The sequence below is a fragment of the Pseudophryne corroboree genome, chromosome 6 (assembly GCF_028390025.1).
Source record: "Pseudophryne corroboree isolate aPseCor3 chromosome 6, aPseCor3.hap2, whole genome shotgun sequence".
In the NCBI taxonomy this organism is placed as follows: Eukaryota; Metazoa; Chordata; class Amphibia; order Anura; family Myobatrachidae; genus Pseudophryne; species Pseudophryne corroboree.
Window position 1 is genome coordinate 435,027,312 of NC_086449.1, and position 26,630 is coordinate 435,053,941.

The 26,630-nt window shown below is 46.6% G+C and overlaps 1 protein-coding gene across 1 annotated transcript in view; it reads left to right on the forward strand.

The window, feature by feature from the left end:
• Window positions 1–26,630, forward strand: part of DLD (dihydrolipoamide dehydrogenase) — a 77,108-nt gene that overhangs the window by 4,393 nt on the left and 46,085 nt on the right. The window contains exons 3-5 of the mRNA XM_063927078.1: window positions 16,913–16,992; window positions 19,606–19,674; window positions 23,680–23,749. Of these exons, the coding sequence (XP_063783148.1) occupies window positions 16,913–16,992; window positions 19,606–19,674; window positions 23,680–23,749 (219 nt within the window). The remainder of the gene's footprint in view (window positions 1–16,912; window positions 16,993–19,605; window positions 19,675–23,679; window positions 23,750–26,630) is intronic.

Here is a 26,630-nt window from a genome sequence, read left to right on the forward strand (position 1 = left end):
CCTGCTCCTCCTGTCAACATCATTTTGTCAAATCTACCAAAGTTTTCGTCACCACAACAGATAAATTAAGCCTTTATCCCCCTCGCTCGTCCAGGACCAGCCATTTTGGTGAGCATCTCAATTAGAGTGTTCATATACCTAAAACTAAGGAGACCTATATAGTGTAATTCTTTTAATACAAATGCTCATATAAAATAGCCAACTTTCTATAGAGCAAACAATAAAAAATAATGGTAAAGTCCCAAGGCACTCTGAATAAATGCAAGTAATAGGCGCTCCGCTCCCGTCCTACAGTATGAGTTCATATATAGTGGTTCATAGGCATCCAGTGCAGTACAGGTTGAGTATCCCATATCCAAATATTCCGAAATACGGAATTTCTTGAGTGAGACTGAGATAGTGAAACCTTTGTTTTCTGATGGCTCAATGTACACAAACTTTGTTTAATACATAAAAGTATTAAAAATATTGCATTAAATGACCTTCAGGCTCAGTGTATAAGCTGTATATGGAACATAAATGAATTGTGTGAATGTACACACACTTTGTTTAATGCACAAAGTTATTAAAAATATTGGCTAAAATGACCTTCAGGCTGTGTGTATAAGGTGTATATGAAACATAAATGCATTCTGTGCTTGGACTAGGGTCCCATTGCCACGATGTCTCATTATGGTATGCAATTATTCCAAAATACGGAAAAATCCGATATCCAAAATACTTCTGGTCCCAAGCATTTTGGATAAGGGATACTCAACCTGTATTATAATCCTGAGTCCACTGGAATGCAAATTAAAGTCCCACTGTGGATTTTTATCCCGATGGAGGCTTCTTCATGCTGTAATTTTAAATACCTCCAGAGCATCTGGCACAAACTGTTGCTAAAAGACTGGGAGACAGGAATAAAGCTCGATTTGACCTCCATGTGAAGGAACAGCAATTGATTCCAGTTGAATATAGTCTCAGTGTAGCTGTCTGGTCGGATCCGGCTTTCTCAGTTTTCCCAGACATCTCCGCCTTAGAGACCTCCCCCTGTGGTTTTGCACCCTTGGCCTATGCCAGCAGCTGCATGTCCCGGCAGTACGGTTTGGTGTAACCGGAGCATGTTTCACTCCCTGCCTACAGCGGGTAATCTCCCAATGCTGCTACTGCTACAAGGACCGGGGCCTCCCCGGTGCCCGTCACGCGTTACCGGAGAGAGGAAGTGTGGCCTTGGGGGGAGGCCTCGGAGGTAGAGATGTCCAGGAAAATAGAGAAAGCCGGATCTGACCAGGCAGCTACAGTGAGACTACATTCAACCTGGATCAATTGATGTTCCTTCACATGGAGGTCATATCGAGCTTTCTCTATCGTCCTAAGTGGATGCTGGGGTTCCTGAAAGGACCATGGGGAATAGCGGCTCCGCAGGAGACAGGGCACAAAAGTAAAGCTTTTACAGGTCAGGTGGTGTGTACTGGCTCCTCCCCCTATGACCCTCCTCCAGACTCCTGTTAGATTTTTGTGCCCGGCCGAGAAGGGTGCAATTCTAGGTGGCTCTCATAAAGAGCTGCTTAGAGAGTTTAGCTTAGGTTTTTTATTTTACAGTGATTCCTGCTGGCAACAGGATCACTGCAACGAGGGACAGAGGGGAGAAGAAGTGAACTCACCTGCGTGCAGGATGGATTGGCTTCTTGGCTACTGGACATGAAGCTCCAGAGGGACGATCACAGGTACAGCCTGGATGGTCACCGGAGCCACGCCGCCGGCCCCCTCACAGATGCTGAAGCAAGAAGAGGTCCAGAATCGGCGGCTGAAGACTCCTGCAGTCTTCTTAAGGTAGCGCACAGCACTGCAGCTGTGCGCCATTTTCCTCTCAGCACACTTCACACGGCAGTCACTGAGGGTGCAGGGCGCTGGGAGGGGGGCGCCCTGGGAGGCAAATGAAAACCTTTAAAAAGGCTAAAAATACCTCACATATAGCCCCAGAGGCTATATGGAGATATTTACCCCTGCCTAAATGTACTAAATAGCGGGAGACGAGCCCGCCGAAAAAGGGGCGGGGCCTATCTCCTCAGCACACGGCGCCATTTTCTGTCACAGCTCCGCTGGTCAGGAAGGCTCCCAGGTCTCTCCCCTGCACTGCACTACAGAAACAGGGTATAACAGAGAGGGGGGGCAAAATAAATGGCAATATATTAATATAAAAGCAGCTATAAGGGAGCACTTAATCATAAGGCTATCCCTGTCATATATAGCGCTTTTTGGTGTGTGCTGGCAGACTCTCCCTCTGTCTCCCCAAAGGGCTAGTGGGTCCTGTCTTCGTATAGAGCATTCCCTGTGTGTCTGCTGTGTGTCGGTACGTGTGTGTCGACATGTATGAGGACGTTATTGGTGTGGAGGCGGAGCAATTGCCAAATATGAGGATGTCACCTCCTAGGGGGTCGACACCAGAATGGATGCCTTTATTTGTGGAATTACGGGATAGCGTCAACTCGCTTAAGCAGTCGTTTGCCGACATGAGGCGGCCGGACACTCAATTAGTGCCTGTCCAGGCGCCTCAAACACCGTCAGGGGCTGTAAAACGCCCCTTGCCTCAGTCGGTCGACACAGACCCAGACACAGGCACTGATTCCGGTGGTGAAGGTGACGAATCAACCGTATTTTCCAGTAGGGCCACACGTTATATGATTTTGGCAATAAAGGAGATGTTACATTTAGCTGATACTACAGGTACCACTAAACAGGGTATTATGTGGGGTGTGAAAAAACTACCAGTAGTTTTTACCGAATCAGAAGAATTAAATGACGTGTGTGATGAAGCGTGGGGTGCCCCGATAAAAAAACTGCTAATTTCAAAGAAGTTATTGGCTTTATACCCTTTCCCGCCAGAGGTTAGGGAGCGCTGGGAAACACCTCCTAGGGTGGACAAAGCGCTAACACGCTTATCAAAACAAGTGGCGTTACCCTCTCCTGAGACGGCCGCACTTAAAGATCCATCAGATAGGAGGATGGAAAATATCCAAAAAGGTATATACACACATGCAGGTGTTATACTACGACCAGCTATTGCGACTGCCTGGATGTGCAGTGCTGGGGTAGTTTGGTCAGAGTCCCTGATCGAAAATATTGATACCCTGGACGGGGACAATATTTTACTGTCGTTAGAACAAATAAAGGATGCATTTCTTTATATGCGTGATGCACAGAGAGATATCTGCACACTGGCATCACGGGTAAGTGCTATGTCCATTTCGGCCAGAAGAGCTTTATGGACACGACAGTGGACAGGCGATGCGTAGAGGAGTTATTTGGGGTCGGTCTATTGGATTTGGTGGCCACGGCTACGGCCGGGAAATCCACCTTTCTACCTCAAGTCACTCCCCAACAGAAAAAGGCACCGACCTTTCAACCGCAGCCCTTTCGTTCCTTTAAAAATAAGAGAGCAAAGGGCTATTCATATCTGCCACGAGGCAGAGGACGAGGGAAGAGACAGCAACAGGCAGCTCCTTCCCAGGAACAGAAGCCCTCCCCGGCTTCTACAAAAGCCTCAGCATGACGCTGGGGCTTCGCAAGCGGACTTGGGGGCGGTAGGCGGTCGTCTCAAGAATTACAGCGCGCAGTGGGCTCACTCGCAGGTAAATCCCTGGATCCTGCAGATAATATCTCAGGGGTACAGGTTGAAATTAGAGACAGAGCCACCTCGCCGTTTCCTGAAGTCTGCTTTACCAACGTCCCCCTCAGAAAGGGAGACGGTTTTGGAAGCCATTCACAAGCTGTATTCTCAGCAGGTGATAGTCAAGGTACCTCTTCTACAACAAGGGAAGGGGTATTATTCCACTCTTTTTGTGGTACCGAAGCCGGATGGCTCGGTAAGGCCTATTCTAAATCTGAAGTCCTTGAACCTGTACATAAAGAAGTTCAAGTTCAAGATGGAGTCGCTCAGAGCAGTGATAGCGAACCTGGAAGAAGGGGACTTTATGGTATCCTTGGACATCAAGGATGCGTATCTCCACGTTCCAATTACCCCTCACACCAGGGGTACCTCAGGTTCGTTGTACAAAACTGTCACTATCAGTTTCGGACGCTGCCGTTTGGTTTGTCCACGGCACCTCGGGTCTTTACAAAGGTAATGGCCGAGATAATATTTCTTCTTCGAAGAAAAGGCGTATTAATTATCCCATACTTGGACGATCTCCTAATAAGGGCAAGGTCCAGAGAACAGCTAGAGATGGGTTTAGCACTATCTCAAGAGGTGCTAAAGCAGCACGGATGGATTCTGAATATTCCAAAATCCCAATTAATGCCGACAACTCGTCTGCTGTGCCTGGGGATGATTCTGGACACAGTTCAGAAAAAGGTTTTTCTTCCCGAAGAAAAAGCCAAGGAGTTATCTGACCTGGTCAGGAACCTCCTAAAACCAGGAAAGGTGTCTGTACATCAATGCACAAGAGTCCTGGGAAAAAATGGTAGCTTCTTACGAAGCAATCCCTTTCGGCAGATTCCATGCAAAGGGATCTGTTGGACAAATGGTCAGGGTCGCATCTTCAGATGCACCTGCGGATAACCCTGTCGCCGAGGACAAGGGTATCCCTTCTGTGGTGGTTGCAGGAGGCTCATCTATTGGAGGGCCGCAGATTCGGCATGCAGGATTGGATCCTGGTGACCACGGATGCCAGCCTGAGAGGCTGGGGAGCAGTCACACAGGGAAGAAATTTCCAGGGAGTGTGGTCGAGCCTGAAAAAGTCTCTTCACATAAGCATTCTGGAACTAAGAGCAATCTACAATGCTCTAAGCCAGGCGGAACCTCTGCTTCAAGGAAGACCGGTGTTGATCCAGTCGGACAACATCACGGCAGTCGCCCATGTAAACAGACAGGGCGGCACAAGAAGCAGGAGGGCAATGGCAGAAGCTGCCAGGATCCTTCGCTGGGCGGAGAATCACGTGATAGCACTGTCAGCAGTATTCATCCCGGGCGTGGACAACTGGGAAGCAGACTTCCTCAGCAGACACGACCTTCACCCGGGAGAGTGGGTACTTCATCCAGAAGTTTTCCACATGCTATTAAACCGTTGGGTAAAACCAATGGTGGACATGATGGCGTCTCGCCTCAACAAAACACTGGACAGGTATTGCGCCAGGTCAAGAGATCCGCAGGCAATAGCTGTGGACGCGCTGGTAACACCTTGGGTGTACCAGTCGGTATATGTGTTTCCTCCTCTGCCTCTCATACCAAAGGTATTGAGGATTATACGGCAAAGAGGAGTAAGACTAGTGGCTCCGGATTGGCCAAGAAGGACTTGGTACCCGGAACTTCAAGAGATGGTCACGGACGATCCGTGGCCTCTACTTCTGAGAAGGGACCTGCTTCAGCAGGGTCCTTGTCTTTTTCAAGACTTACCGCGGCTGCGTTTGACGGCATGGCGTTTGAATGCCAGATCCTAAAAGGAAAAGGCATTCCAGAAGAAGTCATTCCTACCTTGATAAAGGCAAGGAAGGAAGTCACCGCGAAGCATTATCGCCGTATTTGGCGAAAATATGTTGCGTGGTGCGAGCAGCGGAGTGCTCCGATGGAGGAATTTCAACTGGGTCGTTTTCCTACATTTCCTACAATCAGGATTGTCTATGGGTCTCAAATTGGGATCTATTAAGGTTCAAATTTCGGCCCTATCAATATTCTTCCAAAAAGAATTGGCCTCAGTCCCTGAGGTCCAGATTTTTATCAAAGGAGTACTGCATATACAGCCTCCTGTGGTGCCTAAGGTGGCACCGTGGGATCTAAATGTAGTTTTAGATTTCCTCAAATCCAATTGGTTTGAACCACTAAAGAATGTGGATTTGAAATATCTCACATGGAAAGTGACTATGTTACTGGCCCTGGCTTCGGCCGGGAGAGTATCTGAACTGGCGGCTTTGTTTTATAAAAGCCCTTATTTAATTTTCCATTCGACATAGGGCAGAGCTGCGGACGCGTCCGCATTTTCTCCCTAAGGTGGTATCAGCGTTTCACCTGAACCAGCCTATTGTAGTGCCTGCGGCTACAGACGACTTGAAGGACTCCAAGTTGTTGGACGTTGTCAGAGCCTTAAAAATATACATTTAAAGGACGGCTGGAGTCAGAAAATCTGACTCGCTGTTTATACTGTATGCACCCAACAAGTTGGGTGCACCTGCTTCTAAGCAGTCGATTGCTCGTTGGATTTGTAACAAAATTCAACTTGTACATTCTGTGGCAGGCCTGCCACAGCCTAAATCTGTTAAGGCCCATTCCGCAAGGAAGGTGGGCTCATCTTGGGCGGCTGCCCGAGGGGTCTCGGCATTACAACTCTGCCGAGCAGCTACGTGGTCAGGGGAGAACACGTTTGTAAATTTTTACAAATTTGATACCCTGGCAAAGGAGGACCTGGAGTTCTCTCATTCGGTGCTGCAGAGTCATCCGCACTCTCCCGCCCGTTTGGGAGCTTTGGTATAATCCCCATGGTCCTTTCAGGAACCCCAGCATCCACTTAGGACGATAGAGAAAATAAGAATTTACTTACCGATAATTCTATTTCTCGGAGTCCGTAGTGGATGCTGGGCGCCCATCCCAAGTGCGGATTATCTGCAATACTTGTACATAGTTATTGTTAACTAATTCGGGTTATTGTTTAGGAAGCCATCTTTCAGAGGCTCCTCTGTTATCATACTGTTAACTGGGTTTAGATCACAAGTTGTACGGTGTGATTGGTGTGGCTGGTATGAGTCTTACCCGGGATTCAAAATCCTCCCTTATTGTGTACGCTCGTCCGGGCACAGTACCTAACTGGAGTCTGGAGGAGGGTCATAGGGGGAGGAGCCAGTACACACCACCTGACCTGTAAAAGCTTTACTTTTGTGCCCTGTCTCCTGCGGAGCCGCTATTCCCCATGGTCCTTTCAGGAACCCCAGCATCCACTACGGACTCCGAGAAATAGAATTATCGGTAAGTAAATTCTTATTTTATTCCTGTCCTAGAGTTCAAGGTTCAGTAATTACACATAGAAGAAGAGGGTAGCATTCATTTTTGGGCATTTCCCCTTGTAGCCCCAAATATGTGCCAATTCTATATGTGGTGGTGGGGAGAATTGTGCATAAGGCGTAAACATCAAACAGACATATTTTTAGTGTTCATTCTAGCACCCTGCACCTTTCAAATCCTGTGCAGTTTCTCTTTCCTGCCTGGGGTGTCGCTCTCTGCTCTGGTGCGTCTCGGCACACTCAGGTCTGTATCACAGCACTGAGTAACAGATCAGAGTGTGCGGAAAAGCATCACAGCAGAGAGCAACACCCCAGGTAGGAAAGAGGAACTGCACGGATTTTGAAAGGTGCAGGGTGCTAGAATGAACACTATGGGGTATATGCAATTCCGGGCGAATTGCGGCTTTTTTTCGCCCGTTTTTAAATTCAACACAATTCGACCGTCGAATTCCGGCCGGCGGGTGCCGGAATTCGACATAATCAATAAAAAACGGATTCGACAGTCCCGCTGTCGAAAAACGGACCAATTGATGGATAAGTGCGTCTGGATTCGACTTTTCGGACGGCACAAAAATGGTTAAAAAACCCTAAATAATATTGTGTGGGGTCCCCCCTCCTAAGCATAACCAGCCTTGGGCTCTTTGAGCCTGTCCTGGTTGTAAAAATACTGGGAAAAATTTACTGGGGATCCCCCGTATTTTTAGAACCAGCACCGGGCTCTGCGTCTGGTCCTGGTGCAAAAAATACGGGGGACAAAAAGCGTAGGGGTCCCCCGTATTTTTAACACCAGCACCGGGCTCCACTAGCTGGAGAGATAATGCCACAGCCGTTCGACACTTTTATACCGGTCCCTGCGGCCGTGGCATTAAATCCCCAACTAGTCACCCCTGGCCGGGGTACCCTGGAGGAGTGGGGACCCCTTAAATCAAGGGGTCCCCCCCCCTCCAGCCACCCAAGGGCCAGGGGTGAAGCCCGAGGCTGTGTCCCCCCCCACCCCACCCCATCAAAGGGCTGCGGATGGGGGGCTGATAGCCTTGTGTAAAATGAAAGAATATTGTTTTTTGCAGAAGAACTACAAGTCCCAGCAAGCCTCCCCCGCAAACTGGTACTTGGAGAACCACAAGTACTAGCATGCGGGGGTAAAGTGGTACCTGTAGTTCTTCTGCAAAAAAAATACCCAAATAAAAACAGGACACGCACACCCCGTGAAAGTAAAACTTTATTACATACATGCCGACACACACATACTTACCTATGTTCACACGCCGACTCTGTCCACGTCTCCAAGTAGAATCCGGGGTACCTGAAAATAAAATTATACTCCCCTAAATCCAGTGTGTCCTGTTCTTTTTTTTGTAATCCACGTACTTGGCAAAAAAACAAACCGCATACCCGATCCACGTACTGAAAGGGGTCCCATGTTTACACATGGGACCCCTTTCCCCGAATGCTGAGACCCCCCGTGACTCCTGTCACAGAGGGTCCCTTCAGCCAATCAGGGAGCGCAAAGTTCCCACCATTGAAGATAATGGAGCGGCTGTGCGTTGCGCTGTCTGACAGCTCAGACGCGCATAGCCAATCAGGAGAGTGCCACGATGTGGCGCTCCCTGATTGGCTGAAGGGACCCTCTGTGACAGGAGTCACGGGGGGTCTCAGCATTCGGGGAAAGGGGTTCCATGTGTAAACATGGGACCCCTTTCAGTGCGTAGATTGGGTATGCGGTTTGTTTTTTTGCCAAGTACGTGGATTACAAAAAAAGAACAGGACACACTGGATTTAGGGGAGTATAATTTTATTTTCAGGAACCCCGGATTCTACTTGGAGAAGTGGACAAAGGTCGGCGTGTGAACATAGATAAGTATGTGTGTGTCGGCGTGTATGTAATAAAGTTTTACTTTCACGGTGTGCGTGTCCTGTTTTTATTTGGGTATTTTTTTGCAGAAGAACTACAGGTACCAGCGGGCCCGTTTTACCCCCGCATGCTGGTACTTGTGGTTCTCCAAGTACCAGCTTGCGGGGGAGGCTTGCTGGGACTTGTAGTTCTTCTGCAAAAAACTATATTCTTTGATTTTACACAAGGCTATCAGCCCCCCATCCGCAGCCCTTGGATGGGAGGTGCAGCCTCGGGCTTCACCCCTGGCCCTTGGGTGGCTGGAGGGGGGACCCCTTGATTTAAGGGGTCCCCACTCCTCCAGGGTACCCCGGCCAGGGGTGACTAGTTGGGGATTTAATGCCACGGCCGCAGGGACCGGTATAAGTGTCCCCCGGCTGTGGCATTATCTCTCCAGCTAGTGGAGCCCGGTGCTGGTGTAGAAAATACGGCGGACCCCTACGCTTTTTGTCCCCCGTATTTTTTGCACCAGGACCGGACGCAGAGCCCGGTGCTGGTTCTAAAAATACGGGGGATCCCCAGTCAATTTCCCCCCAGTATTTTTACAACCAGGACCGGCTCAAAGAGCCCGAGGCTGGTTATGCTTAGGAGGGGGGACCCCACGCATTTTTTTTTTAAAATGGATTTTAACCCATTCCCACCCCTTTCCACTGAAAACCATGCTCTCTCTATTTTAGTCAGTTAAAAAAAAATATTATTTCTCTAACGTCCTAAGTGGATGCTGGGGACTCCGTAAGGACCATGGGGATTAGCGGCTCCACAGGAGACTGGGCACAACTACAAAGAAAGCTTTTAGACTACTGGTGTGCACTGGCTCCTCCCACTAAGACCCTCCTCCAGACCTCAGTTAGATTCTTGTGCCCGGCCGAGCTGGATGCACACTAGGGCTCTCCTGAGCACCTAGAAAGAAAGTATATTTAGGTTTTTTATTTTCAGTGAGATCTGCTGGCAACAGACTCACTGCAGCGAGGGACTAAGGGGAGAAGAAGCGAACCTACCTAACAGGTGGTAGTTTGGGCTTCTTAGGCTACTGGACACCATTAGCTCCAGAGGGATCGACCGCAGGACCTGACCTTGGTGTTCGTTCCCGGAGCCGTGCCACCGTCCCCCTTACAGAGCCAGAAGCACGAAGAAGGTCCGGAAAATCGGCGGCAGAAGACTTCAGTCTTCACCAAGGTAGCGCACAGCACTGCAGCTGTGCGCCATTGCTCCTCATGTACACCTCATACTTCGGTCACTGATGGGTGCAGGGCGCTGGGGGGGGCGCCCTGAGGGCAATAGATAACACCTTGGCTGGCAAAATATACATCATATATAGTCCCAGAGGCTATATAGATGTAAAATTACCCCTGCCAGTATCACAGAAAAAGCGGGAGAAAGTCAGCCGAAAAGGGGGCGGGGCTTCTCCCTCAGCACGCTGGCGCCATTTTTCCCTCACAGTTCCGCTGGAAGGAAGCTCCCTGGCTCTCCCCTGCAGTCTGAGAAACTACAGAAGGGTAAAAAAGAGGGGGGGGCACTAAATTTAGGCGCAGTATAGAGATATATATATATGTATATGTATATATATATATATGTGTGTGTGTGTGTGTATATATATATATATATATATATATATATATAAGCAGCTATAGGGAAAACACTCATTGATAGTGGGATCCCAGTGTTATATAGCGCTCTGGTGTGTGCTGGCATACTCTCTCTCTGTCTCCCCAAAGGGCTTTGTGGGGTCCTGTCCTCTGCCAGAGCATTCCCTGTGTGTTTGCGGTGTGTCGGTACGGCTGTGTCGACATGTTTGATGAGGAGGCTTATGTGGAGGCGGAGCAGATGCCTGTAAATGTGATGTCACCCCCTGCGGGGTCGACACCTGAGTGGATGGTGCTGTGGAAGGAATTACGTGATAGTGTCGACTCCTTACATAAAAGGTTTGACGACATACCTAATGTGGGACAGCCGGCTTCTCAGCCTGTGCCTGCCCAGGCGTCTCAAAAACCATCAGGGGCTCTAAAACGCCCGCTACCTCAGATGGTTGACACAGATGTCGACACGGATACTGACTCCAGTGTCGACGACGAAGAGACTAATGTAACTTCCAGTAGGGCCACACGTTACATGATTGAGGCAATGAAAAATGTGTTGCACATTTCTGATGTTACCCCTGGTACCACAAAAAAGGGTATAATGTTTGGAGAGAAAAAACTACCAGTAGCTTTTCCTCCATCTGAAGAGTTAAATGAAGTGTGTGAAGAAGCGTGGGCTTCCCCTGATAAAAAGATGGTAATTTCTAAGAGGTTACTAATGGCGTACCCTTTCCCGCAGGAGGATAGGTCACGCTGGGAAACATCCCCTAGGGTGGATAAAGCGCTCACACGCTTGTCGAAGAAGGTGGCACTACCGTCTCCGGATACGGCCGCCCTGAAGGAATCTGCTGATAGAAAGCAGGAGGCTATCCTGAAATCTATATATACACACACAGGTGTGATACTGAGACCGGCTATAGCTTCAGCCTGGATGTGCAGCGCGGCTGCTGCGTGGTCAGATTCCCTGTCAGAAAATATAGATACCCTAGACAGGGACACTATTTTGCTGAACGTAGAGCATATAAAAGACGCACTTTTATACATGAGGGATGCACAGAGGGATATTTGCCGGCTGGCATCCAAAATTAGTGCAATGTCCATTTCTGCCAGGAGAGGGTTATGGACTCGGCAGTGGACAGGTGATGCAGATTCCAAACGACACATGGAAGTTCTGCCTTATAAGGGTGAGGAATTGTTCGGGGATGGTCTCTCGGACCTTGTTTCCACAGCAACAGCTGGGAAGTCTACATTTTTACCCCAGGTTCCCTCACAACCTAAGAAAGCACCGTATTATCAGGTACAATCCTTTCGGCCCAATAGGGGCAAGCGGGTTAAAGGCGCGTCCTTTCTGCCCAGAGGCAGAGGTAGAGGGAAAAGCTGCAGCATACAGCCAGTTCCCAGGAGCAAAAGTCCTCCCCCGCTTCCTCTAAGTCCACAGCATGACGCTGGGGCTCCACAGGCAGAACCAGGTACGGTGGGGGCCCGTCTCAAGCATTTCAGCAAGCAGTGGGCTCGCTCACGGGTGGATCCCTGGATCCTTCAAATAGTATCTCAGGGGTACAAACTGGAATTCGAGACGTCTCCCCCCCGCCGTTTCCTCAAATCTGCCTTGCCAACCACTCCCTCAGGCAGGGAGGCAGTGTTACAGGCAATTCAAAAGCTGTATTCACAACAAGTGATAGTAAAGGTGCCCCTACTTCAACATGGAAGGGGTTACTATTCCACAATGTTTGTGGTACCGAAACCGGACGGTTCGGTGAGACCCATTTTAAATTTGAAATCCTTGAACACATATATCAAAAAATTCAAGTTCAAGATGGAATCGCTCAGGGCGGTTATTGCGAGCCTGGACGAGGGAGATTACATGGTATCGCTGGACATCAAGGATGCTTACCTACATGTCCCCATTTACCATCCTCACCAGGAGTACCTCAGGTTTGTGGTACAAGATTGTCATTACCAATTCCAGACGTTGCCGTTCGGTCTCTCCACGGCTCCGAGGGTCTTTACCAAGGTAATGGCGGAAATGATGATACTCCTTCGAAGGAAGGGAGTTTTAATTATCCTGTACTTGGATGATCTCCTGATAAAGGCGAGGTCCAGAGAACAGTTATTGGTAGGGGTAGCACTATCTCGGGAAGTGCTGCAACAGCACGGCTGGATTCTAAACATTCCAAAGTCACAGCTGGTCCCTACGACACGCCTGCTGTTCCTAGGGATGGTTCTGGACACAGAACAGAGAAAAGTGTTTCTCCCGGAGGAGAAGGCCAAGGAGCTGTCATCTCTAGTCAGAGTCCTCCTAAAACCAAAACAGGTGTCGGTGCATCACTGCACGCGGATCCTGGGAAAAATGGTAGCTTCCTACGAAGCGATTCCATTCGGCAGGTTTCATGCAAGAACCTTTCAGTGGGACCTGTTGGACAAGTGGTCCGGATCGCATCTTCAGATGCATCGTCTGATAACCCTGTCTCCAAGGACAAGGGTGTCTCTGCTGTGGTGGCTGCAGAGTGCTCATCTTCAAGAGGGCCGCCGATTCGGCATACAGGACTGGGTCCTGGTGACCACGGATGCCAGCCTTCGAGGCTGGGGAGCAGTCACACAGGGAAGAAACTTCCAAGGACTATGGTCAAGTCAGGAGACTTCCCAGCACATAAATATTCTGGAACTAAGGGCCATTTACAATGCCCTAAGTCAGGCAAAACCCCTGCTTCAAAACCAGCCGGTACTGATCCAGTCAGACAACATCACGGCAGTCGCCCATGTAAATCGACAGGGCGGCACGAGAAGCAGGACGGCGATGGCAGAAGCCACAAGGATTCTCCGATGGGCGGAAAATCTCGTGTTAGCGCTGTCAGCAGTGTTCATTCCGGGAGTGGACAACTGGGAAGCAGACTTCCTCAGCAGGCACGACCTCCACCCGGGAGAGTGGGGACTTCATCCAGAAGTCTTTCAAAGGATTGTAAACCAGTGGGAAAAACCACAGGTGGACATGATGGCGTCCCGCCTAAACAAAAAGCTAGAAAAATATTGCGCCAGGTCAGGAGACCCGCAGGCGATAGCTGTGGACGCTCTGGTAACACCGTGGGTGTACCGATCGGTTTATGTGTTCCCTCCTCTTCCTCTCATACCAAAGGTACTGAGGATAATAAGGAGAAGAGGAGTAAGAACTATACTCATTGTTCCGGATTGGCCAAGAAGAGCGTGGTATCCGGAACTTCAAGAAATGATGTCAGAGGACCCATGGCCTCTACCGCTCAGACAGGACCTGCTGCAGCAGGGGCCCTGTCTGTTCCAAGACTTACCGCGGCTGCGTTTGACGGCATGGCGGTTGAACACCGGATCCTGAAGGAAAAGGGCATTCCGGAGGAAGTCATTCCTACGCTGATAAAAGCTAGGAAAGAAGTAACCGCGAACCATTATCACCGCATATGGCGAAAATATGTTGCGTGGTGTGAGGCCAGGAAGACCCCCAACGGAAGAATTTCAGCTGGGCCGATTCCTGCACTTCCTACAGTCAGGGGTGACTATGGGCCTTAAATTGGGTTCCAATAAGGTCCAGATTTCGGCTCTATCGATTTTCTTCCAGAGAGAATTGGCTTCACTACCTGAAGTTCAGACTTTTGTTAAGGGAGTGCTGCATATTCAGCCCCCTTTTGTGCCTCCAGTGGCACCTTGGGATCTCAACGTGGTGTTGGATTTCCTAAAGTCACATTGGTTTAAGCCACTGAAAACCGTGGATTTAAAATATCTCACGTGGAAAGTGGTCATGTTGTTGGCCTTGGCTTCGGCCAGGCGTGTTTCAGAATTGGCGGCTTTGTCATGTAAAAGTCCTTATCTGATTTTCCACATGGATAGGGCAGAATTGAGGACTCGTCCCCAGTTTCTCCCCAAAGTGGTATCAGCTTTTCATCTGAACCAACCTATCGTGGTGCCTGCGGCTGCAAATGACTTGGAGGCTTCCAAGTTGTTGGATGTAGTCAGGGCCCTAAAAATTTATGTTTCCAGGACAGCTGGAGTCAGAAAGACTGACTCGCTCTTTATCCTGTATGCGCCCAACAAGTTGGGTGCACCTGCTTCTAAGCAGACTATTGCTCGCTGGATCTGTAGTACGATTCAGCTTGCACATTCTGCGGCTGGACTGCCGCATCCTAAATCAGTAAAAGCCCATTCCACGAGGAAAGTGGGCTTTTCTTGGGCGGCTGCCCGAGGGGTCTCGGCTCTTCAACTTTGCCGAGCTGCTACTTGGTCAGTGGCAAACACGTTTGCTAAATTCTACAAATTTGATACCCTGGCTGAGGAGGACCTTGAGTTCTCTCATTCGGTGCTGCAGAGTCATCCGCACTCTCCCGCCCGTTTGGGAGCTTTGGTATAATCCCCATGGTCCTTACGGAGTCCCCAGCATCCACTTAGGACGTTAGAGAAAATAAGAATTTACTCACCGGTAATTCTATTTCTCATAGTCCGTAGTGGATGCTGGGCGCCCATCCCAAGTGCGGATTGTCTGCAATACTTGTATATAGTTATAGCTCAACAATAACCCTTTAGTTAAGCAATCTGTTGAGAGGCTCAGTTGTTATCATGCTGTTAACTGGGTATTGTATCACGAGTTATACGGTGTGATTGGTGTGGCTGGTATGAGTCTTACCCGGGATTCAAAATCCTTCCTAAATGTGTCAGCTCTTCCGGGCACAGTATCCTAACTGAGGTCTGGAGGAGGGTCTTAGTGGGAGGAGCCAGTGCACACCAGTAGTCTAAAAGCTTTCTTTGTAGTTGTGCCCAGTCTCCTGCGGAGCCGCTAATCCCCATGGTCCTTACGGAGTCCCCAGCATCCACTACGGACTATGAGAAATAGAATTACCGGTGAGTAAATTCTTATTTTTAAAAAATATATAAATAATAGACAAACCAAGTACCTAATCCCTTCTAATATAAATAGATATGCTATTAGCAATAAAAAAAAAAGACACAAAAAAAACATGTTTTAATTTTTTTTTTTTATTAGATTCCGCCAGCAAAGTGAGGCGGAATGAAATTGACGAAATTACTGTCGAAAAGCACTGTTGTCGAATCGACATTCTTCAATTGAATATACTTTTGTCGAAAAGCCGCATTTTTACCATTGCAGACATGTAGAATTTGTGAACTGTCGAATTTCAAAAAGTCGAATCTGAAAAGTCTGTTTTTTTGTCGAAAAGTACTGTATTGCATTGTCGAATATTTTTTTTTGTGTCGAAAATGCCCCGTTTTTCGACATTTGCGGCAATTCGACCGCAATTGCATATACCCCTATATTTTGTCTTTTTCTGTACTGACTCCCCTTTGATGTCTGCAAGATTCTAATCTGAAATAACAGACACTTGTTTTTTTCCCCTCTATTAATTCAGTATTAAAATATAAATCACAAAGTATTGAGCAAGTGTAGCATTCTGCGTTTTGGATACATCTGATGAAAAAACAGTAAGTCCTTTTTCACACATCTGATGGAAATAGGGCAAAAATGAGGGTTAAAGTGATTGTTTTTCTTTTTTATGGCCCTAAACCACAAATTAGTTATTACGATTTAGCTACTGACTGCCAAACACTTCAGATATTTGAGTTCTTTGAAATACAATGGAATTTCTGCAAAATATTTTATAGATATTTTGAAATTGGTATTAATAACATCCTGACTTTGCAGTGTTTTAAAATACAGGCAACAGGAAACAAATAAAACACCCAGTATTTCATGGCCTGCGCGGTCTTATGACATAAAAGGAGTTTTATATTTAGTACTTAACAAGTGTCCATGAGTTTTGTTGCTGGAGCAGTAGAAGAGTATTCTGACAAATGCATGCCCTGCCAGTGCTGCCATGTGGATGGCATGTTCCAGACATCAATTCTTCTTTATTAAGATTTGTGTATGCCATTATATCACACATTGTAATGAATCCCATGTGTGCATTTCACATTTTATTAATTCATTCTGAGGCGGAAATTCAGTTGTTTCTTGGGTGCCCGACAGCTATCCAGTTGTTGCCCTGATCGGGCGTGAGTGCTAGAGGTGGCCATTATTTCTGCTTGCAAACTCCTGAGGTAGCGAGCAGAAAAGTGGGTGCATTTCGGCAGCATCCCGGGTAGTTTAGCAGCTTTAAGCGTCTAAGCCCGGTCTATTTGGGCATGATATGCATGAAAAGCAATGGGTGCCCAGTTACTAGCCGCCACAATTGAATAACGCCCCATCTAAAGTGACAGTAGATCGAGCGCGGGCACAAAAACAATTGCATCACCCCCTGAGGGTTCATGTTGTGTTATTAGAGTGGAATGTTCCACTACATACCCCTTCTTTACCTATTAGTGGGTGACAGAAGAGCACGTCATACAGTAGATTATAAATCACTTCATACCTGATTGACCTTATCTTCTATTGTTATGAAGGTGCTTTTTTTGTGAAAATGTACAGTGTGTTTATTTTACATATTTCTTTGTCTTTAAGTGGATGCAGATATAACAGTGGTTGGCTCTGGGCCAGGAGGCTATGTTGCTGCTATTAAAGCTGCCCAGCTGGGCTTCCAGGTGAGTTGTTACAGTCTGTAACTTTCCACAGCATATGTTGCCGCTTGCAAACACTGCTTTAATATAGATGAATCTGGTCAGGGCAAGTCGACTATCAATGTAACATTACTGGTTTACAAATGTTTTGACAGTAATAAACAAATGTGTTCTCCCTTTTCAGTTTCTGTATGCCTTTAGGTGTCGGTATAGAGCAAGCATTTCTCCTGCTGGTTTTAGAACACTAAAAAGGGCATGTGGGGATGTTGTCCATAGGAACAAATTAGATTCTAGCTATTATATACCCCTTTCACATCGCACAAATAACCCGGTATCGACACGGCATATTGCCGTGTCGACACGGGTCAGTGTGCAATGTGAAAGCACTCTGCCGGAATTAGCGGGTCGCCTGACCCGGTAATTCAACCCGGTATAAAAGAAGGATTATACCCGGGTTGAATACCAGGTCAGGTGCAGTGTGAATGGGAGCCGCGTCGATGCGACACGGTTCCCATTCACAGCGTAGGGAGAGGCTGCGCAGGAGATGAGCTCATCTCCCAGTGCCGCCTCCACCCCCGCCCCTGCTGCTGCTGCGCGCCCCCCCCCCCCCCCCCCCTGCTGCTATGGCATCCGACCCGGTATATTGCCGGGTCGGAAAGCCAGCAGAGGGGAGCAAATGCCGGATCCCACCCGGTAAGTACATGTTTCTTTTACCGGGTGGGATCCGGCATTTGCGATCTGAATGCGGTGAAAGAATCTTCTACATTCTATAATATGGTAGCTAGAATCTGCTTGGTTGTTATAGGCAATAGTTCCTCTAGCCTTTTTTGGAGGTTTGATAAAGCTGCCCCTTAAAGCCAATGTGATCATGGTGTGGTTGGTGTGCTTTTCCATCTGTGACTGGCAGTTTCTCATTTTATATACTCTTTATTTTTTATATTTTTTCATAATATTCACAAGTACATGGGATTCTAATCTTATTGTAAATACAAGGGGTTTGTAAGTTAGCGGTCTATTTATGAAGCAGTGAAACGTGTGGAGAAGTTGCCCATGGCAGCCAATCAGCATTGAAGTAACATTTATAATTTGCATACTATGCAATTGTATAAAGCAGCTAATTGGTTACCATGGGCAACTTCTCCACAGGCTCACTTCTCCACTTTTTTGACTGCTTCATGAATGGACCCCTTAAAATTAAATATTGGCACGTTTTGACCTGCTCAAATTATTCTTTTATTTTTTTTTTTGTTAATGCTGGCTGAACAATGTGCAGACACTTCACACCCCTCAACACATTTCTCCCATTCTCTCTGAAAACCATATGGCATGTCATAACCACCCAGCTCATCTGCTTTTGCTGATACGGACACATACCATGCGACTGTGCCATCTCCCTGCATTTCTCTGCTGTGAATGAGGAAATCCATTTTGCACATCTTCCTGCTGCTTCCGCCACCTGGCAGTGACAGCCGGCATCACTGCTGAAAACGCACCCAGAATGCTGTGCAAACATCAATCTGAGGCGTATGTGCTGGAAACTAAAGCCCCACCATGAGCGCTATATGGCTGAGCTCTGCATGTGATAATGATCAGCCTGCAGAGCATGTATCGGGGGAAACTGAAGTGGTGGTATTTAGGAGTAAATGTAGTGAGGGGATGGGGGTGTAGGAGGGGCTAATGCCTCAAATAAGAATTTGTGGCCCTAGGTGGGTGGATTATACATACATTTATAGTGACATGTAGTATTTGTGAGGGGAGTAGTACCACAGCGGGGCGGTCTGTGGACGCTGAGGGCAATATTGCCACTATGGCGTAGGTGTTGGGAGGTACTATTAAAAAGATAAATGGGTAAATAAAGGAAATAGAGCACTTCTACTACTCCCCCCCCCCCCCCCCCCCCTCCCCATCTCTCCCAGCCTGTAACCCACAGGCTCAGAGTACCCTAGTTTGAAAGAGGGGAGTCCCACCTTTCGAATGGTGTGACACTTTAGAAGGTATTACTTGGCTATCATGTGTAAGCACCGGAGACTACCCCTGCACTGCAGAAGTCATTAGGTCCGGGGATGGACTTAATAATGATCACCAGACAATATCATCCTGAACAACAGAATTACTAGTAGAGCTGGGAGATTGGGGCAAGGTCACTTAATGTGCATGGTCTCACCCATACTGGCACCTACACACTTGCGTCGTCATATCCGGCCCGAAGTGTTATTGTTATGTTTAGTATTATGTAACATTCATTTCATAGAAATTTCATAGAAAGTCTGGGTCCATTGTAGTGGCCATTAGCAATCTTATTCTATACCTAACCATCTGCTCATTGCTCTGAATCACATCAAATAAATGCTAATGTACAGTACAAGCTTCTGCTTTAGTATCACCCATTCATGTGTGCTGCCAGGGGGGTGGAAGATGAAACAGATAATATGGTTTCCTTACTACACGGCAGCATACTGGTTTGCCCATACTTGTAAGTCCAGTAAATGGGATATCAAACTCAATGTTATTACTTTTGCCTCTTGCTCGTTGGACTAATTAAGCAAGGTAACATAATTGTGGTGACATTTTTTAATTAATTTGCATTACTTTGTTTTTAATTCGACTGGCATTAAATTAAACTTTATTTAATTTTAGACAGTGTGTGTGGAAAAAAATGAAACTCTTGGCGGAACCTGCTTAAATGTTGGCTGTATTCCATCAAAGGTATGTAAAGAACAACTATATTGTTTGTTGGGCAATATAAAACACATCATTGGCTATATCTAATGCAGTCCGAGATCGCTGGAGGTGTGGGTTGGCGGACAATCTCGGATGTTTTTTTAAAGGGGTAGTCACTTTAAGTGATTGTCCCTTTAAAAAAAGTCTGAGATCGGCCGCTAACCCACACCTCCAGCGATCTCGGACTGCATTATATCCCAACGCATATCGGCATGTTTTACAGCGTTTTTATTCAATTACATTATTACATCACATTATTTGATTATATTTGATTTATTTTAGAAGAACTTATAAGTACTAGAAAGAGTAAAATAAGGGAATGGGGGAGAATAGAGTAAAGGATATGTATGTATATTATAGAAAATGTCCAGCTACATCTTCCATGTAAGCAAAAGATTACTGGAAAGGGCTGTAGAAGGACCATGGCAGGTGAGAATATAAAATCAAACCCTGTTACATGTTCTATTAAATAAACATATCCTTCAATATGGTCTTTATAACTGGCCAGTTCCAAATCAATTGAATCAAATCTATAAAACTGCAATTTCTCCAACCAAATTGTGACTGTTACGGCCAAATCTTGTGGAGGTTACTTGGGGGCGAATTACACTATGTGAATCATCTTTTATTAGCGCTTCATGTTTTGTTTTTTGTTTTAATAGTCAATGATTACTTCTGAATATGCAGATTTTTTTTTGGCCTGTTTAGATGTTCAGCTACAACTATGCCAAAATGTAATCCCACTTTATGACTTTATAAAGTCGGGGCATTATTGAAGATTGGGCTATTTCACTTTGCTCTCCAAATGTAGTAATGCTTTGGATCCAAAGATTTGTAGTGGACTTTGGAGATTTTCCTGCCGCCATCATTATCGGGTCTTTGAGGGTTGTGATGCTCTTATTAGTTGTTCAACAATGTAAATGTAAATTCTGAATGAATGGTTATGGATCAAAGGGTGACAGTCAGAAGGTAGACACCAAATGGTCGACATGCATAAGGTCGACTTGGTCAAAAGGTTGACACATTAAAAACTCATGTTGACCTTTTCATGTTATTTTGGTGTCAAAATTTTCCTTACAGCACTTGGACCCCCATTATTGGGTCCCCCAGGTAAGGTTACCATTCTGAATTGTAGTCCATGTGGATGGTTAAGTGTGAAAAAATCCAAATAATGGAAAAAATAAAAAACTTGTGTTGACAATTATGTCGACCATATGCATGTCAACCTTTTAACTGTCGACCTATCATCCGGATATCGACTTAATTTGGCTTAAATGAATTAACTTGGAAAGGATAAGAGAAGGATGTGCTAAGTTTTTTTACATTGGCGAACCTTTTATTGCATGTTTGAAGTGTAGCTGTGATGGCTTTACTAACAGTATAGATGTCTTCTACTGTCCCCAAGAAAATATTTTGAGCTTTTAATATGGCTGATAAAAGCCTTTGTTAATTGGTCTCTACTTGATCCCCAAAATAGATCATTAACAGAGGTTAAGCATAGCGATACATGTCTGGAGACATCGCATGGCCACTCTTATTGGAGCTCTGTCTTTTTGCTATTTTTTATCCAGAATTGCAATTTAGTCACACACAGAAGTACAAGTAATGGCAGTCCGTGTACCCTGCTATGTACATTTGTTGCATTAGTGACGCGACTGAGACGCATATTTACAGAAAAAGACGCTTGGAGCGGCAACTCCGTGGTGCACCAAATGGTGCTGTTTGGCGCGATTTGAGCAAAAGTGTATGTGGTCACATCTGTAGCAACATATACCATCTCATTAATCTGGATTTTCCTGTTTTCATTTTTTCTAATAGGTCAAAACTGAGTAAAATGTTGTAATTAACAGTTGGCAATAAATGTGGGCTAGGGGCCATCTTTTTTTGTGCCATATAGTGCCTCAATAGTATTTAATTTTTTCCACGAGTATTTGAACTTATCTTTACACTTCTTAAAGGACTGGCAGGATATACAGTACATAGGCCTCTGTCATATTGTAAAAACAACAGAAGGAAAGGCTGCGCTCTAATACAACAATATGATAAATAATGTCCAAGAGCGAATAAACTTTTCTACGTTTTTTAATTTTATTAAGTAAAAGTACATGTAAAAGCAAAAAATGCATGCGTATAATAAATATGGTTAAAACACAAGAAAATTGAATGATGTTACCCAATGTGTAGGTCATGAACTATATGATTTTTCACTGGAGGGGTCCGTTCCTATAGTTACCTCTGTATTTGAATGCTTGTCCAGTTGACTTCAATAAGTCCCTTTTGGGTGAGCTCCTCATGCAATACGGTGCAGAAAGTCCTCCTTAGGCATCTGCTGGATTCCTCTCAAAGCTTGACAAAAAGCTGCAACAATCAGGGGATGGTCTGGTCTTCAACTCCAGTGTTCCTGACCGAGATGTCCACAGCACCTGACTCGTTTCGCTGCACTGAAGCTTTTTCAAAGGTGTAGAATGCTGATCCAAATGGGATTTATAAACCCTATTCAATATGGTGGCTAATTAGCACCTACCAGGTGCCGTGATTCTGCGTGTTGGGATGGCGCTCTAAGTATTAGCGCCTAAGTATACCTTGGTATAACAATTTCTTGCTCTGTCATATTGTGTTTGGAGAGTTAGGTTGCTGTATTAGCATCTGAAGTTGGGTGGTGGGATATAACAAGGATTTTATAACAAGGACTTGGAGTTGGGTAAAAAAAAAAAAAAAACAAGAATGTAGTTCGCAAACCAGCATAATTTATACAGCTAATGCTTTATTAATGTACACTTATTGCTCCCTGTTCTAATTTTGTCAGAAAGCTGCTGTGTCGCTAATACAAAGTGTGAGGGGTTAGAGGGCATTTCTGCTCACCATTGTTTATTTCGAAATTTGGTGAGAGGAAGACATTGTTTAACCCGTGTGCTGAGGGACCTGAATATAGTCATTGATATAATAAATAATCTAGGAACCCCAAATTCTTTCATTCTTATATCCTGTATACCCAGTGGAAGCTATTAATCTCTGCCTACAGGGAGAGCAACAGTTATGGCTTAATATGCAATTCCAGAATTGAAGCCATGACTACTTTTGATTGGAGCCTGTCTCTCAATGACCAACCTAACCTGGTCTGATTAGTAGGCAAGGAATCAGAGTACATTGGGGGTTATTCAAAGGAGGACGCATATGCTCGAAAATCGCAACGGGTGATTTTTGGCCTTCAGCGCACGCGCAGTGGCTGCAGTGCACATGCGTGACCTATTGAAATACAATTGCATCCCAAAAGGATGTGATCATATTATGAATGGCAGGCGTTCGGGGGTGGAGACGCAGCGTTGGTGGTGAGTGTAGCTGGAAATGCAGAAGTGTCATGGTTGTTTTCAAGGCGGTCCGATGATGTCGCCTGCAATTGGAAGCATAGCAGCGTTGCGCCTGCATAGCAGGGATTAATGCATTTTGTTGATTTGTACATTTATCTGTTATACGGAGGGGTGTAGTATGGTAGGCCGGCGGTCGGGCTCCCGGCGACCCGCATACCGGCGCAGGGAGCCCGACCGCCGGCTTACCGACAGTGTGGCGAGCACAAATGAGCCCCTTGCGGGCACTGTGGCGCGCTACGCGCGCCCCGCTATTTTATTCTCCCTCCAGGGGGGTCGTGGACCCCCACGAGGGAGAATAAGTGTCGGTATGCCGGCTGTCGGGATTCTGGCGCCGGTATACTGTGCGCCGGGATCCCGACAGCCGGCATACTGAAGACCACCCATACGGAGAACTATGGGAAAAATATGTATAGTCCTCAGTGGTGCAGTGATGCTGCTGTCTTTTTCGTATTGGTCACCATAATATGTATTGTTCATCACTTAAAGTGTACCTGTGGCGTACACACACGTCCAGTCTGCCTCTGTGTCCCAGTACACATTATATGTGCTTCCTGTTTTGCCAAGTTTCTGACTATTTTTTTTTTTCTTTAAACTTGAGTAAAATAAGATTTTTGTTTTACAGGCTTTGCTGAACAACTCTCATCTGTACCATTTAGCTCATGGAAAAGATTTTGCAAGCAGAGGAATTGAAGGTCAATCCTAAAAGTGTTTGCTCATTATATGGTTTGGGCTAGTTTATTAAATGGATTGTATTTGTTATTGGAATTTCAATATCTAGTTAAGATAAGACTTATAGCCTTGATTAAAAGACAATGTGCACCTTTCGGAGGGTTAACAAATATAAGCAATGCGGTCTATTATATAGTAACATAGTATCTAAGGTTGAAAAAAGACAATTGTCCATCGAGTTCAACCTACTTGTGATTTCCTATGCACGATTATTTTGTATAAAATTTTGACTGAAGTTGATGACTGCCGTTACATTTTACCCCTCTTTTTTATAATAACCATAGTGCGTGACTATGCCCCGTAACCCTGGATATCCTTATCCATAAGGAATTTATCTACCCCATTCTTAAAGTTGTTGACTGAGTCGGCCATTACAACTCCCTCAGGCAGGGAATTCCAAACACGTATCGTCCTTACCGTAAAAAAGCCTTTACGCCGTATTGTGCGGAATCTCCTCTCCTCTAACCTGAGCGAGTTCTCTGTGTTGATCTAACCAAAAACATGTCCTGCGCAAGATCTGTATATTGTCCCCTTATATATTTGTAAATGTTGATCATGTCCCCTCTTAATCTCCTCTTTCTCTGACGTCCTAGTGGATGCTGGGGACTCCGTAAGGACCATGGGGAATAGACGGGCTCCGCAGGAGACTGGGCACTCTAAAGAAAGATTCAGGACTATCTGGTGTGCACTGGCTCCTCCCCCTATGACCCTCCTCCAAGCCTCAGTTAGATTTCTGTGCCCGGCCGAGCTGGATGCACACTAGGGGCTCTCCTGAGCTCCTAGAAAGAAAGTATAGTTTAGGTTTTTTATTTTACAGTGAGACCTGCTGGCAACAGGCTCACTGCAGCGAGGGACTAAGGGGAGAAGAAGCGAACCTACCTAACTGGTGGTAGCTTGGGCTTCTTAGGCTACTGGACACCATTAGCTCCAGATGGATCGAACACAGGACCCGACCTCGTCGTCCGTTCCCGGAGCCGCGCCGCCGTCCCCCTTACAGAGCCAGAAGCAAGAAGGTCCGGAAAATCGGCGGCTGAAGACTTCTGTCTTCCTCCAAGGTAGCGCACAGCACTGCAGCTGTGCGCCATTGCTCCTCATGCACACCACACACTTCGGTCACTGATGGGTGCAGGGCGCTGGGGGGGGCGCCCTGAGCAGCAATAATATACACCTTGGCTGGCAAACTAACACCATATATAGCCCCAGGGGCTATATAGGTGTAAATTAACCCCTGCCAGACGTTTTAAAATAGCGGGAGAAAGCCCGCCGAAAAAAAGGGGCGGAGCCTTCTCCCTCGGCACACTGGCGCCATTTTCCCTCACAGCTTCGCTGGAAGGATCGCTCCCGGGCTCTCCCCTGCAGTCCTGCACTACAGAAAGGGTAAAAAAGAGAGGGGGGGCACAATTTAGGCGCAGTATACAATATATATGCAGCTATAAGGGAAAACACTTTTATAAGGTGATATCCCTGTGATATATAGCGCTCTGGTGTGTGTTGGCATACTCTCCCTCTGTCTCCCCAAAGGGCTTTGTGGGGTCCTGTCCTCTGTCAGAGCATTCCCTGTGTGTGTGCTGTGTGTCGGTACTGCTGTGTCGACATGTATGATAAGGATAATGATGTGGAGGCGGAGCAAATGCCTGTGAATGTGATGTCACCCCCTGCGGGGTCGACACCTGTGTGGATGGACTTATGGAAGGAATTACGTGACAGTGTCAGCTCCTTACATAAAAGGTTTGACGACATAGGACAGCCGGCTTCTCAGCTTGTGCCTGTCCAAGCGTCTCAAATGTCATCAGGGGCTGTAAAACGCCCGCTACCTCAGATGACAGATACAGATGTCGACACGGATACCGACTCCAGTGTCGACGACGATGAGACTAGTGTACCCTCCAATAGGTCCACCCGTTACATGATTGAGGCAATGAAAAATGTATTACACATTTCTGATAATACCCCAGGTACCACAAAAAAGGGTATTATGTTTGGTGAGAAAAAACTACCAGTAGTTTTTCCTGCATCTGAGGAATTAAATGAGGTGTGTGAGGAAGCGTGGTCTTCCCCAGATAAGAAATTAATAGTTTCTAAACGGTTATTGGCAGCGTACCCTTTCCCGCCAGAGGATAGGTCACGTTGGGAAACACCCCCTAGGGTAGATAAAGCGCTGACACGCTTATCAAAAAAGGTGGCACTACCGTCTCCGGATACGGCCGCCCTAAAGGAACCTGCTGATAGAAAGCAGGAACATACCCTTAAAGCTATATACACACACACACCGGCATTATATTAAGACCCGCTATTGCATCGGCTTGGATGTGCAGTGCTGCAGCTGCGTGGTCAGATTCCCTGTCGGATAACATTGATACCATGGATAGGGACAATATTTTGCTGACGATAGAGCATATAAAAGACGCCGTCTTATACATGCGTGATGCACAGAGGGATATTTGCCGGCTGGCATCAAAAATAAGCGCTATGTCCATTGCCGCCAGAAGGGGGCTATGGACTCGGCAATGGTCAAGCGATGCCGACTCGAAGCGGCACATGGAAGTTTTGCCCTATAAAGGGATGGAACTTTTTGGGGATGGTCTGTCAGACCTCGTTTCCACAGCTACTGCTGGGAAATCGACCTTTTTGCCACAGGCTACCCCACAGCAAAAGAAAGCACCGTATTATCAGGTACAGTCCTTTCGGCCCCAGAAAAATAAGAGGGCTAGAGGCTCATCCTTTCTGCCGAGGGGCAGAGGTAGGGGGAAAAAGCTGCAGCACACAGCTAGTTCCCAAGAGCAGAAGTCCTCCCCTGCGTCTGGTAAGTCCACAGCATGACGCTGGGGCTGCTCAGGCGGACCC